The sequence below is a fragment of the Ciona robusta genome, chromosome 13 (assembly GCF_009617815.1).
Source record: "Ciona robusta chromosome 13, ASM961781v2".
In the NCBI taxonomy this organism is placed as follows: domain Eukaryota; kingdom Metazoa; phylum Chordata; class Ascidiacea; order Phlebobranchia; family Cionidae; genus Ciona; species Ciona robusta.
The window spans coordinates 217796-232240 of record NC_143247.1 but is presented as its reverse complement, the minus strand read 5'-3'; the positions used below and the strand labels follow the sequence as shown (position 1 = coordinate 232240).

At 33.6% G+C, this 14445-nt stretch overlaps 2 protein-coding genes across 4 annotated transcripts; both read left to right on the top strand.

Annotated features, from left to right (window-relative positions):
* Nucleotides 1–977: 977 nt before the first annotated feature.
* On the top strand, nt 978–8082 carry LOC149725531 (uncharacterized). Of its 2 annotated transcripts, none has more exons than XM_089891322.1 (11): nt 978–1214; nt 1610–1713; nt 1835–2717; nt 3360–3504; nt 3950–4097; nt 4561–4769; nt 5218–5420; nt 5752–5855; nt 6108–6222; nt 6808–6900; nt 7488–8082. In XM_089891322.1, exons 1-11 carry the CDS (start codon nt 1018–1020, stop codon nt 7633–7635), a joined length of 2349 nt encoding a protein of 782 aa, XP_089747448.1. In that variant the 5' UTR covers nt 978–1017; the 3' UTR covers nt 7636–8082. The 2 variants fall into 2 exon arrangements, with proteins under 2 accessions (XP_089747448.1, XP_089747449.1); XM_089891323.1 differs by having other exon boundaries at nt 1128–1214; nt 1610–1697.
* A 20-nt stretch (nt 8083–8102) lies between these two features.
* Nucleotides 8103–13903, top strand: LOC149725530 (protein-cysteine N-palmitoyltransferase HHAT-like). 2 transcript variants are annotated; one of them, XM_089891334.1, is made up of 9 exons: nt 8103–8247; nt 8639–8715; nt 9488–9601; nt 10028–10225; nt 10491–10748; nt 11021–11346; nt 12107–12350; nt 12692–12836; nt 13100–13903. In XM_089891334.1, exons 1-9 carry the CDS (start codon nt 8118–8120, stop codon nt 13198–13200), a joined length of 1593 nt encoding a protein of 530 aa, XP_089747460.1. In that variant the 5' UTR covers nt 8103–8117; the 3' UTR covers nt 13201–13903. The 2 variants fall into 2 exon arrangements, with proteins under 2 accessions (XP_089747460.1, XP_089747461.1); XM_089891335.1 differs by lacking the exon at nt 9488–9601.
* The last annotated feature ends 542 nt before the right edge of the window (nt 13904–14445 follow it).

The window sequence follows — 14445 nt, the reverse complement described above, 5'->3', positions numbered from 1 at the left end:
AAATTTTCCCAAATAAACTTTTAAAAAATAGTGGTTAGGCAAACTGTAAATAATTTTCGCTAAAACTTTTATGAAATACAATATAATTAAATAAATAAATGCAACTTCACAAATACTGTGAGAGCTTAACTAAGTACGACAGCTCCAAAAAGCTGCATCTTACTTTAGAAAAGCTTTGTGGCAAAGTTTTAAGAGTCCCTTAATTTAGGGCTAAAATACTGAAAATGTGTTTTTCTATTCTGTAAAAATGCCTCGAAAGTTAAAAAACTACAACAAAAACCTGTATTTTGTGCCCTAGTAAAATTTACCCCTGCTTTTGTACTGCCCTTGTTGTAATAAGGGCATTTAAGTATTGGCTTTGTTGATGGTTGGTAATTTGATATTTAAATACCAATCAAGAGAATAGAATAGGCTGTATAACTTATGTTTTAACAATACATTGTATTCTGCCTTTGAAAACTAATTAGCTCGTATTTGGTATTTCGTATGTGATAAAAAGCTATAGATATATTATACTGTATGCCAGTCTTTTACAAGCACTGATGATGCCAACAGTTTTGGTGTATGTTATACAAAAATCTTAAATATGAATATCAAGGTTATAATTATCGAGTATAGACTTATTATACTATAGCAGATGTTTCACCAAGTCTACTTAGTCTTTTACAAGCAGTGATGATGCCAACAGTTTTTAACCGTACCAAAAATGGCTAATTGCTTCAACCCAGTGGTCACTAATGGATTGTCTAAGTTATCGACCATACATAAAACAATCACCAACAAAGTTACATACGTTGTAACTTTTAAGCGGGTACAAGGTGTAAGAAACAGCACACCCGTTTTATAACAACTGTCATTGCCCCACTATAAAATGATAAATATATATATATAATATATATCAATTTTACCCCTGTTTTATATAGGTTTCTATTTAAAAATGGAAATAAACGGTTATATAATAATATAACTCCAATTTTTACACTTATTGTTTTAATTTCTGCAGGGTTTTTATTAAAAATGGAGTTAAATGAATTAGTTTCAGCCAGCCGACAATTTGTCGATGAATTAGAAAAATACCGAGATACCTGGGAAAGTCAAACACATTGGTATGCGAGGAAAACTTTCTTACGTCACAATTGGGAAAAATTTGAAGATAAAGAACGCTTGCTGTGTTTGTCGTCTGCGTGGGCTAATGTCGAATTTTCGGGAAACAGGTGAAAAAAGATTTTTTATTGATTACTATTTTTCTTATTTATTAAATATTTATATAAATATATATTATTTAATATTGTAAATTTTTTTATATAATATATGTACCTATATATATATATATATAAGATATATTATGTAGTAGGATGGGGAAAATGGGACACCTTTTCATCCCATTTTTTCATCCCATTTGTTAGAAAAACAAACAATTATAAAACCGTATCCTTACGACGCCCATAGACCGTTGTGAACTATTTATAATTTTCCAAAGTTATTTTAAGACTAGAGATTAAACAACACTTATAAATACATACATAAATATATATTTTAACAACGTGTTTTAAGTTTGAACAGATAAACAATATTTTTACGCAGTTAAATATTTTGAGCTTTGTTCCAGGTATCCCAACGCAGTAATGCAACAACTGCAAGAGCTAACAAGTGAAATGGAGCCATCTAGTGTCTTACTCCGCGATGCTGAAAAACAGGTGACCGGAAACTTTGGTGAGCACGAAAACATAGAAATAGCTGAGCACAAAAAATATAGAAATAACAAAACAATTATTTATTTTAATTTTTGTTATGTAAATTTTTTTTTTTTAATTTTATATTATTTCTATGGCAGATGAGTCGGCCTGGGAACCAACGGCTTTGAAAACCAGGAAACTTCCTGGAGGGATGGTTCCTGTTTTATTTGTTAAACAAACTGAAAAAACTGCAACGAACAAAAAAATAAACTCAAAAAACACGACTCCTGAAAAAGGAGGTGAAAAAAACTTGGAAAGAAACAAAAACTGGGGTCAAAAAGCCCCGGAAATACCCCCAGAGAAGACGCTGAAAAACTGGGGTGGCCCAGAAAAAGAGGGGCAAAAAATTTCCCACAAAACGAGTGAAAACATTTGTAAAACCACTTCTAGTCAAATGGGGTTGAAAAAAGTTTTGACTCCTACGAAATCTGGGGATTTTCCAAAAAAGAATAATACAGGATTGAACCCCCAGAATAACGGGGGTCTTGAGAAACCCCCTTTGTACCCAGTTCCTATGGATACTGACTCCCCCACACCCCCAAAACCCCTAAATCGGGGTAAAATAACCCTCGCTGCAAATTTCTTTGGGGTTAACCCACAACCCCCAATATTCGTGGCGAAACCCCAATTTGCCCCTACAACTTTTGGGGAAGCTCCCAAAAAATCTACTTTACCCCATAATGGTGAGAAAATCCCTCAAAACACCTCTAACCCCCAAAATTCTGGGGGAATCCCCAAATCTCAATTGGCAATCACCGAAAACGTGAAACTTTTAGATTTGAACCAACGAAGCACGTTAGCCCCCTCTGTTACCCCTACCACCCCCGGGAACCCCCTAACCCCACCCACACCCTCGCGAGCGCAGTCAGTTTTAATCAACAAGTTGCTGTTGATTTTGAAAAATCAAGAAATCAACGAAGCGAATCGAACACAGATCTTCGCAAATTCCGTTCAATCGCTCAAAACTAACCCGGTTTTTAAGTAAGTTAATTTTTTTTTGAGGGAGGGTATTGGCTCAATTTGTTTAAAGGTCAAAATTAATCCTGTCTTCAAGTAAGTTTTTCATTTTTCTGTTTTAAATAAATCCATGAACACTCACCGACAAAGTTACATACGTGGGAACTTGTATGAACATATGGTGTTATAAAGACTGTCGCTACATTGCTATTCATGCAATAAATTGTTTGGAAAGTTAGTGTTTCCTGTCTCTTTCTAAAGCTGGCACCCCTCATGCTACGTCTATGTTTATAAGTTTTTCATATTTTCTTTTTTTTTGTTTTTATATCCAACAATATTTTCAAAAAATCATTACCCACAAAGTTATAAATGTAGTAACTTATAAGCGGTACGAGGTGTATGAAACATATACACCCGTGTTATAACGTCGTTTCACTTCATGCTCACAATTCAGTTTCTGAATAATAACTTTAACGTGACAATCAATCGGACAATTGTTGTTATTGCAAGATTGTGTATCAGATGTCGTTGCCATTGGAGGTTAAAGAAAGTTACATTAACAAACACTAAAATACCTTTGACAGTTAGCATGAGGTGTTTTCTGTCTGTTTCATAAGTTTGCACCTCTAACGATCCTATGGTTTTCACAAAGTTTTTATTTTCCAGATACAACAGATTGGGACCAAAAATGGCGATGTTTAAAAAATGGGCGGAAATTTCAAAAATTCCATTTAAATTTCAACCATCGAGCATGATATGTGATGTCTATGTTTTGGATGTTTTCATTGCGCAAGGATATGGAACAGGAAGGGTAAAAGATATTTTTCTGTTTTTGTTAAATTTAGCAAAGTGTTTAGAGGGATTTTTTCTATGAAATGACCAGAAGTAATGGGTTCAAGGCTCCAAGCTGCTACTATTGTGAGTGTATGTGTCCTTGGGCAAGACACTTAACATCAATTGCTTTAACCCTGTGGTCACTAACGGGTTGTCCAAATTATCTGCCATACAGAAAATATTGACCCACAAAGTTACATATATACATGATAACTCGTGCATGATAAAAGCGGACACGAGGTGTATGAACCAGAACACCCGTGTTATAACGACTGTCGTTGCCCCGCCACGCATGGATAAATAAATAACATTTTTTATATTTTTCCTTGTTTTTCGCGGCGAAAAAAAAGTCATGAAAATAAAATAACAATAAGAAATAAAACTTGTGGAAACTAAAAAATTGATATTTCTATTGTTTTAAGCCCTCAGCGCAAACGAATGCACTTTCCCGTTTAATGCTTTTTCTACACGCCACTCAAGTCTTCGTAATATCTGCACAAAGACGTTTAGATGACAAATCTTTTCTTTGGCAGTTTATTCTCAGTACAACGTCTTGTACACCTGACAAAGGTATTTGAGATTTTACGGAATTTATAAATTGTATATATATATATTTTAACTTTTATTAGTCTTTGTCAAATTTATAAAATAAACTGTTTTTTTAATTTTTTGTCATATTTATAAATAAAGTATTTTTTCCACATGCCAAATATTGTGGTTTAACTTTATATATTTTCTTTTAAACAAGACATAGAGAATACAACTGTTTAATAACTTTTTTTTTTAATTTTTGGCTGTTTTTTGTGCTCTGTGTTTTAAGTTTTGGTAAAATTGTGTGTTTTTAACAATTTTGTGACATTTTTACACAATTGGTATTTTCTTAAATTAATAAATTATAAAAATGCTTTTAACTTTTTTTGTCAAGTTTTAACAATGTGTCCTAAATTTTTTACCTTGGTTTTTTAAAACCCAATTTTTTATTTAAAATATTTATTCTTAAAACATATTTTAACCTTTTTTTCCCAATTACCAGGCATAACCCCCCCAATATGCTGCGTTGCCCCACCCTCTGCCATGCCCCCTGCCAAAGCCACGCCTCCAAAACCCCCCACAGTCAACCAATCAAAACCCTTCGATAAATTTGTGATCCGGGAATCCCCTAATGCGAACCCGATATCCACGATAAACGAATCGGCGCAATTCAATCATTTGCCGTTCGAGTACGATATACAACCAGCGCAGGTGAGTTTGATGAATTTTGTTTCTGTTTATTGTTATTGTGTTTGTTTGATTTTTTGTGTCTGATTATTTGTATGTTTTGTATGTTTGTGTTTGTTTTTATTGTTGTTGTAAGCCTATTTAATTTTATTGTTTGTTGTTTATTTTAATGTGGCTGTTTATTGTTCTTGTTGTTCTGTGTGTTTGTTTTTATTTTGTGTCTGTTTGTTTGTTTGTTTTTATTTGTTTGTCAGTTTGTCTGGATGTTTTTTATTTCAATTCTGTTAGTTTTCCTTGTTCGTTTGTATGTTTTTATTTTGTGTCTGTTTTTTTATTGTTTGTCTGTTTGTTTTTATTGTTGTTATATTTGTTTTACCGTGTCTGTTTTTTGTTGTTCTGTAGGTCACTTTATTTTTGTTGTACTTATATTAAAAAAAATATATATTTTTCCACGTTTTTATTTACTCCACAGCACCTCATGTGGCGTTGCACATTAACCATTGGGGGGCGCAAGATAGCCACGGCAACCGACCCGAACTCCAAGTCGGCGAAACTCGCTGTAGCGGAACAAGCACTCGTCACGCTCAAACGATTTTACCCAACTTTTGTCGAGCGAAAAATTCATCAGAATAATTCGGAACAAAGCAACGTTAGTAGGAACGATTTATTAACGAGGTTTGTTGGTTTGTTCTTTATAAAAAACTTTTTTTTGCAGTCATATTTATTTTTTATATTGTTTGTTCTGTTTATAATTATTTTAACTTTTTTTTACAAAGAAATATATATAGGCTATATTAAAAACCTTTGTTGTTCTTTTTTTTGCAATTGAAATGAATTTCCAAACATAGTCATTCACAAACAAAGTAAAATAAAAGAAAGCGATAAATTTGTTGTTGCATTTAAAATTTTTTTTTTTCACAAAAAATATGGTCATTCAATAACTTTCGTTTTAAATTTTTTACAATTTTTGTTTCGAAAAAAACATTTCTTTTTTCCTTCCCTCTAGTGCTCCCCGCATCCACGAGGAGCAAAGATTAACGGAGGAAAACATTGGGAACAAACTCCTCAGGAAGATGGGGTGGGGGGGGTCAGGTGGTCTCGGAAAATCAGGTGAAAAAAGTTTTTTGTTTTATTTTTGTTTCAATGTTGTTCTTAACAATACATTTGGTAGCTTTTTATAAATATATTTAATTCTTTTTTGGTTAAAAAATAAATAAAGATTCGGAAAATGTCAACATTTTCTTATTATTAATAACTTAACTGCACAATCCAAACAAACTAGTTTTAAATAATACAAGAAAAAAAATTGTTCCATAAAAATTTTAAAAAAAATTAAGAATTTCAATTTTTAAAAACATCTAGGCGGGGGCAGAACTGATCCCGTCATTTTAACGTCAAGTTTTAACCGAAGAGGTTTCGGAACGAACCAAAATGAACCGACGATCATTTCATCAAAGGATGCAACGAGAGTGCTCAAGTAAGGCTTTGGTAAAAATATAAAACAATTGTTAAAAGTTTTTTTAAAAAAGGTTAATTGGTAATAAAAAATAAATTATGTAATTTAAAAAAATCAAATAAAAAAATGATTAGTTACAAAAACAGACACCGTTTTAAAAAATATAATGTAAAATTGTTAAAAAGTTTAAAATTATGTAATTCAAAATCAATTTACAAGCTTAGGAAGATTTGGAATTTAAAAAAAAAATATCAAAAAGATAATAAACAAAATCAGACAAACAAAAATATAACAACAAACATATCTACATGAAAATAAGGATATAGACACTCAAGAAATTTTGACGTACACTACAAAAACACAATTAAAAACAAGAGCAATTGTCTTAAGATATGGTATGGTGGGGGAAAATGGGACGCCTTTACCACATATTATCCAAATAACCTGGTCCTTTTACCAAATGGGACAATTGATATTTGGATAATATGTGCTAAAGGCGTCCCATCTTCCCCCACCCTACTATATCTTAAGCTTTTAAAAATTGATGAACATTATTTTTTAATTTCTAATTTTTTATTGTTACCATTACTTGTCGTTACCACTCAGGGAATTCTTGGCGAAGAATTGTGATGGGGAGTTGATATTTTCATCAGAACTCGACGGGAACGAAAGAAAAGTTATTCATGAGACAGCGAGAAAGTAAGATTTAAAATTTAATTTTTTTTATTAAACGATGGTTTATGGATTTAAAAAAGCGGGCACGAGGTGTATGAAACAGAACACACGTGTTATAACGACTTTCGTTGCCCCGCCATGCGAGGATAAATAAGTTACATACGTGGTAACTCGTAAGCGGGCACAAGGTGTATGAAACAGAACACCAGTGTTATAACGACTGTCGTTGCCTCACCATGCGCAGATAAATAAGTTACATACGTGGTAACTTGTAAACAGGCACGAGGTGTATGGAACAGAACATCCGTGTTATAAAGACTGCCGTTGCCTCACCATGCGCAGATAAATAAGTTACATACGTGGTAACTTGTAAACAGGCACGAGGTGTATGAAACAGAACACCAGTGTTATAACGACTGTCGTTGCCTCACCATGCGCAGATAAATAAGTTACATATGTGGTAACTTGTAAGCGGGCACAAGGTGTATGAAACAGAACACCCGTGTTATAACGATTGTTTTGTCCACAATGAATATATAAGTTACACTCATTCTTTCATTATGGTCATATTAGTTTTTTAATTTTTTGAAATTTTTTTTAATTTTTTGCAGATTTGGACTTTCAAGTAAATCTTATGGTAAAGGGGAACAGAGATACCTAGTGGTCACTCGGAAAATCTGTGCTGAACAAATTATTTCGGATTTTAACAACGGGTTAAATTATGACGGACATCAAATAATTGCTGCGCAAAAAAAATAACTGTGTTTTTTGGGGTTTTAATTGAGTGGGTTTTTCAGTACAGCGCATGTCGGCGTAGAAATTGCTTTGTTTGTTTTTTTAAGCGGCATTTACACTACAGTGTAGTTTTTTCTTCAGTGAAAAAATGCAATTACCTTTAAAAATTTTCACATTTTTAATGTATCATTTAAAAAAATGTCATTTCCCTTTTTTACTTTTAGTTTAGGAGTGAATAACGGTGGGTGTTATTGCTTTTTAAATAAAGGCTTAAAATTGTTGTGGCAGTGGCTTTCACAATTTGGGTTTAGTTTGAAAATATTACCAATGCAATGTTACTTCACAATTTTTGGCAATTTTTTTTCTGTAATTTTTTGGCGCTACCAATTTTATAAAAAAAATTCTTATTTTTCCTCCCTTTTTCAGCGGTCGTGTTTTAGATTTTGAAGTAAAATAAAAATTTCGTTGCAGGACTTGTAGGGGTAGGTAAAAAGTAGGAAAAAAATATGAAAAAAAATTCTGAATCCTTAACTAGATTATACCCCGTGCTTCCTAAATTTGAAATAGTGTTTTATGTCGTAGCTTGGATATTTTTCTACTTCTGGTCAGTTTTACAAGTTTTCTACATTTCAAATGGTAAATTCTGTTTATTTTATTATCTTTTACTAATTTTTATGGTATTTTTTAATTTGTTAACTTAAAAATTTATCCTTGCATGGAAGGGAATTGTGCCCTCTTACAAGTTACCATGTAATTTTTTGGTTCATTTTTTCTGTATGGCCCACAATTTAGACAATTCGTTAGTGACCACTAGGTTTAAAAGTTGCCGTTAAGTGTCTTGCCCAAGGACACATACGCCCACAATGGTAGCAGCGACGAGCCTTGAACCCATTACCTCTGGGTAAAATGCAAGTGCTCTAACCACTACACTAACAATTTTTTTATATAATTCTTATCCCTACTGATTTACATTCATAAAATATCACGTAAGTGTGAAAAAAATAGATTAAATAAATTTTTTTTACAGATATTACAGTTCCAGCTTTAAGAAGGGGTGATTTGGAAGTGAAAAGAAATTTATTTCAACCATCGAGGTCTTTGAAGGTAAATACTGGTATTCCTCATGTCCACAGTCGAGTTGCTGAAGCTATTGCAGTGTGTGGATAAGCAGACATGACTTTTGGTTGGTTTGGTCATTTATATCCTTGTGGGTGGGAACTTGAGTGACTTATCCATGGTTGCCACTCCCATGCCCACAGTCGAGTTGCTGAAGCTATTGCAGTGTGTGGATAAGCAGACATGACTTTTGGTTGGTTTGGTCATTTATATCCTCGTGGGTAGGAACTTGAGTGACTTATCCATGGTTGCCACTCCCATGCCCACAGTCGAGTTACTGAAGCTATTGCAGTGTGTGGATGAGCAGACATGACTATTGGTTGGTTTGGTCATTTATATCCTTGTGGGTAGGAACTTGAGTGACTTATCCATGGTTGCCACTCCCATGCCCACAGTCGAGTTGCTGAAGGTATTGCAGTGTGTGGATAAGCAGACATGACTTTTGGTTGGTTTGGTCATTTATATCCTCGTGGGTGGGAACTTGAGTGACTTATCCATGGTTGCCACTCCCATGCCCACAGTCGAGTTGCTGAAGCTATTGCAGTGTGTGGATAAGCAGACATGACTTTTGGTTGGTTTGGTCATTTATATCCTTGTGGGTGGGAACTTGAGTGACTTATCCATGGTTGCCACTCCCATGCCCACAGTCGAGTTGCTGAAGGTATTGCAGTGTGTGGATAAGCAGACATGACTTTTGGTTGGTTTGGTCATTTATATCCTCGTGGGTGGGAACAAATATATACAATGTAAATTATTTTAGGACACACTCGATTTTGAATGGACATCTTGGAACTATTTATTATGGGAAACTATCATTTGTGCGTTTTCTCTGCATTTTGTTTTCATGAGATTTTGTGAATGGTTTTGGCCTTTGGTGAGTACCTCATGCTCGCTGTCGAGTTATATTTTATTTGGTGATTGTATTGTAACCGAAAGATACCGGGTTCAAAGCTCGCTCTTGGTACCAAAAAACTAATGGGTTGTAACACCCTGAGTTTTAAAGTAATGGGCAAACTCTGGCCTAACTGCAATACAATGAAATTTTATTAAACACTTATAGTAGGGTGGGGGAAGATGGGGCACTTTTTCATTTAAACTTTTTGTCCCATTCTGTAACAAACAAAGAAAATAGAAAGAATTACAAAACCGTATCCTTACGACTCCCATAGATCGTGGTTAATTGATTCAAAATGATTAAGATATTTAGATATTATTGTGCTAAAAGTGTCATACCTTCTCCCACAGTATTATATTCCATTTAATTGCTTTAAAATAAAACAAAAAAATCTTTATTTTTCAGCACAGGTTTTTCTGCTCGGCAATTTTCAGTATTTTATTTTGTTTCTATTTTTTCGGATGGCTCTGCGTCGTGTTGCTTCTGGCACAAACTTTTATCGTGTTTTTCGTCGCTTATTTAACACGAAACACAGTATGTACGTGGGTTACTTCTATTGTTGTCTTATTGTTACTTACCTACAAACAAACGATCGACTTTTTGGTAAGTTGTTGTTTTATTTTAATTCTCTTGTTATTTTCTTTTTTTCCATTTTTTTTTTTATTTTTAATTTTTTTTAAAATAATTTTTTAGCTTGTTTTAGTTTATATGATTACAATTATTCATTTCATCTTAAAGTTTTTTACACTTTACTTTTTTTTAATTTTGTTTGTTTTTACTATTTTATTTTTAAATTAAATCATTTTGTATATGTATATTTTTAAATGCAATTTTTCAGACAGATTTTTTTAATTTATTTATTTTTCAGCAAATCCAAATTCCCGATGATTATTTGTTAGTAATGTACATTTGCACATGCACGATGTGCAACTTACGATATATCGCATTTTCTCTTGAACTTTGCTGGCAAAAATCAAACTCGAAAAATTGCGACAAAAACTCGACTGTGGTTTCATCACTTGATGGCAGTATTGGGCACGTCGCAAAAAATTTGATTTTATATCAATTCTATTTCCCTCTGTTAGTCGGGGGACCAATAATTAATTATAACGACTTCTGTAAACAGGTATTTCTTTGTTCATACGTCTAGTTTTCATTATTTAGAGTTCCAAATTTCTATATTTTTTATTTACTTTTTAAATTATAAAATTGTTCAAATTTTTTAAAAATAAAAAAAATGTGTAAAAAGTGGTGCAACTAATTCAAAGTTATTGTTTTATTGACACTTTTCAAAACAAGCTGTAAAAAATACCGAAGTTTCGGTCAAAAACAACTAACTTATAAAAACGATCAGAAATATATATAATTTTTTAGTCAAATTTGTAATTTTATTTTCAGATTTACGAAAAACCAATTGCAAAATGGGATCGTAGCTTTGTTATGTCTTTTGTGACGGGTATTCTACGTTACGGGGCATGCCATGTTCTCATAGATGTCCTCTTATACTATTTCTATGTGACCAGCATACACAGCGATGCAGCACTTTTGAAAAAAGTGCCGATTCATGCTCTATGTGGCCTTGCTTTATGTTACGTTCAATTCTTCTGTTTAAAATACATGGTTTTGTATGGATTGCCTGCCAGTGTTGCCAGGGCAGAAAACCTCAGTGTTCCCGGTGCATCTCACTGTGTGTCAGCCAAACACAGATTCACCGATATGTGGAAGTAAGTGGAAACACTTTTTTGGGTAAAATTTTGGCAAAACGTCTGTTTTTAAATGCATTAAAATTTTGTAAAAACTGACGTTTTGATATTTCAATTTTTTTACAAATTTTAAAATCGTTAATAATTTTTAAATAAAAAATTGTTTTTAAAGTCAATACTTTAAATGTGCCCATTGGCACACAATAAACTGAAAAAAAATAATAGTTAAGAAAAAAATTTTAACTTTACAAAAAAAAATAAATGTATATAATCACCCACAAAGTTACAAACGTGGTAACTTGTAAGCGGGCACGAGGTGTATGAAACAGAACACTCGTGTTAAACGACAGTGGTTGCCCGTCATGCGAGGATAAATAAGTTACATACATGGTAACTCGTAAGCGGGCATGAGGTGTATGAAACAGAACAGCCGTGTAATAACGACAGTCGTTGCCCGCCATACGAGGATAAATAAGTTGCATACGTGGTGACTTGTAAGCAGGCACGAGGTGTATGAAACAGAACACCTGTGTTAAACGACAGTCATTGCCCCGTCATGCGAGGATAAATAAGTTACATACGTGGTAACTTGTAAGCGGGCACGAGGTGTATGAAACAAAACACCCGTGTTATGACGACTGTCATTGCCACGCCATGCGAGGATAAATAACATTGATTTTTAATCTTCCCATTTAGTTTCAGTTTAAACTTTTTTTTACGTTTTAAAATTTATAATCAGTACTTGTTTCAAATTTAAAATTAATTCCCGCTATTTTTCCAGGTACTTTGACAAAGGTTTGCACAATTGGTTATTACGTTACATATATTTTCCCCTGGGTGGTTATTCAAAACACGACAGCTTTTTAAAATCGACCGTAAATTCAGCAATACCATTTGTGTTTGTGTACATTTGGCATGGCATGCATACGTCACATTTATACTGGGCGGCCGTCAACTGGCTTGGGGTTTATGTCGAAAAAATAGCGATGGATATTTACAGAAGTGAACGGGTCAAAATGTTTGAGGTAAATTTTTTTTTATTTTTTGACAGTGAGCATGAGGTGTATGAATACACCATGTGTGTCTGGTGTATAAGAAGACACCCACGTTATAACTGGACAGTGAGCATGAGGTGTATGAATACACCATGTGTGTCTGGTGTATAAGAAGACACCCATGTTATTACTCGACAGTGAGCATGAGGTGTATGAATACACCACGTGTGTCTGGTGTATAAGAAGACACCCATGTTATAACTCGACAGCGAACATGAGGTGTATGAATACACCATGTGTGTCTGGTGTATAAGAAGACACCCATGTTATAACTCGACAGTGAGCATGAGGTCTTACACAACTTTCCACAGGCAAAATACTTGAGCGAAACAAACAGCAGAAGATTACGAGCCGTGTTCTCTTCTTTGCCTTTTTCTCTTTTAATCGTCTCAAATCTCTATTTTCTTGGAGGGACAGAAGTTGGAAATATTTATATGCGTCGGACATATACTGAAAGTAAGTTATAGGTTCAAGGCTCACTGTGGTGGCTACGATTCAGTGTGTGCCTTGTAACTGGAGGCTCCCAGGTTCAAGGCTCACTGTGGTGGCTACGATTCAGTGTGTGTCTCGTAACTGGAGGCTCCCAGGTTCAAGGCTCACTGTGGTGGCTACGATTCAGTGTGTGTCTCGTAACTGGAGGCTCCCAGGTTCAAGGCTCACTGTGGTGGCTACGATTCAGTGTGTGTCTCTTTAGGCTTTATATTCTATCTATTTTACAGATATCGCATCAACTTTGTTAATACATGTTGTGTTATATTTTGGAGTCCAAACATCGATGGAAATAAGTTCATACCAAATGTCAAAAACAAAGCAGGCATAGAATTTTAACAAACAGTTTTCCAAAATTTTTCAATTTTTTTAAAAAATTAACTAAATTTTTAACTTTCCATAAAAATTATTGAATTTTGTATTTTTCTAAAAAAAACTGAATTTAAAAAAATCAGTGAAATTTTATTTTCTAAAAAACTAATGAAATAATATTAAATATTAGTTTCGGCTTGTTGGTAATCGTCAAATGCAGCTCCACCCACTGGGAGAGCTTCCAACATCTCCAACCCCTAAGTGCATTTAAGTTGCTTTTTTACTTATATTGTACAATATGTCCCTAATATTAAACTGTTTAAATATTTGTTGAATTGAATTTATTTCAATCATTTATTCGGTACTTTTTTTACACATCAAAATTATTTCAAATGCAATAGAACAATGTGTTTTAATTTTTGTATTTTTTTTTGTTGTAAATTGTTTCGGACAGTAACTTGGTGGATAGTAACCTCTTTTACACTGATGATGGACCAAGTTACTGTCTGGATACTAAACTCATGATCAGGAGATATTTCGGACAGTAACTTGGTGGATAGTAACCTCTTTTACACTGATGATGGACCAAGTTACTGTCTGGATACTAAACTCATGATCAGCAGATGTTTCAGCATATATATATATTGTGTTTAAATCATATTAACCATGTCTTTAGAGATTATTGTGCAATTAGGTTTGAAATAAAATGTGTCTTATTCAGATACTAGCTACTTTTTACATGTGTTTATATAAGTTAAGTTGTATTGGACCGACACTTAAGTATTTTTTGACAGCTAGTTTTACAAAGTGTTAACAAAACTATTACCTTGAATTGGTTGCACCACTTTTCACAGGTGTTTATATAAGATAAGTTGTATTTGACCGACACTTCAGTATTTTTGACAGGGTATTCAAGAAGATTCAACCATTTTTTTCAGCTGAAACCTTGGCCTAAATCCCCTCTTGCTGTAGAACCGTATCCATAGGCGCCTAACACGGGTATGCACGGTATGTGTATCCACCCCCCCAAAAATGTTGGTGCTCACGAGTAATTGTATAAACAATACACAAACATGTCTTCGAATAACCACTAAACAGTAGTGATAGTGCAATGATAAGCCTATTTCCTCCAAAAAGTTGATAATGTGACAACTAGAAATAAATTTAAATAATTTAATGAATGCCGGCCTAACTTTCACCTGTTGAAACTGTGACAATTTATCCTAGTATTAACTTGAATAAAGTTACACATAGAAAACTGTTA

What these genes read in the sequence shown, in the direction of transcription:
- LOC149725530 (XM_089891334.1), top strand. Translation starts at nt 8,118, where the DNA reads ATGAAAAAAAATTCTGAATCCTTAACTAGATTATACCCCGTGCTTCCT. An exon ending in AACCATCGAGGTCTTTGAAG is followed by an intron (nt 8,716 to 9,487) that starts GTAAATACTGGT and finishes AAATTATTTTAG; the next exon opens with GACACACTCGATTTTGAATG. An exon ending in AGATTCACCGATATGTGGAA is followed by an intron (nt 11,347 to 12,106) that starts GTAAGTGGAAAC and finishes CTATTTTTCCAG; the next exon opens with GTACTTTGACAAAGGTTTGC.
- LOC149725531 (XM_089891322.1), top strand. Translation starts at nt 1,018, where the DNA reads ATGGAGTTAAATGAATTAGTTTCAGCCAGCCGACAATTTGTCGATGAA. An exon ending in ACAGGTGACCGGAAACTTTG is followed by an intron (nt 1,714 to 1,834) that starts GTGAGCACGAAA and finishes TTTCTATGGCAG; the next exon opens with ATGAGTCGGCCTGGGAACCA. An exon ending in AGGTGGTCTCGGAAAATCAG is followed by an intron (nt 5,856 to 6,107) that starts GTGAAAAAAGTT and finishes AAAAACATCTAG; the next exon opens with GCGGGGGCAGAACTGATCCC.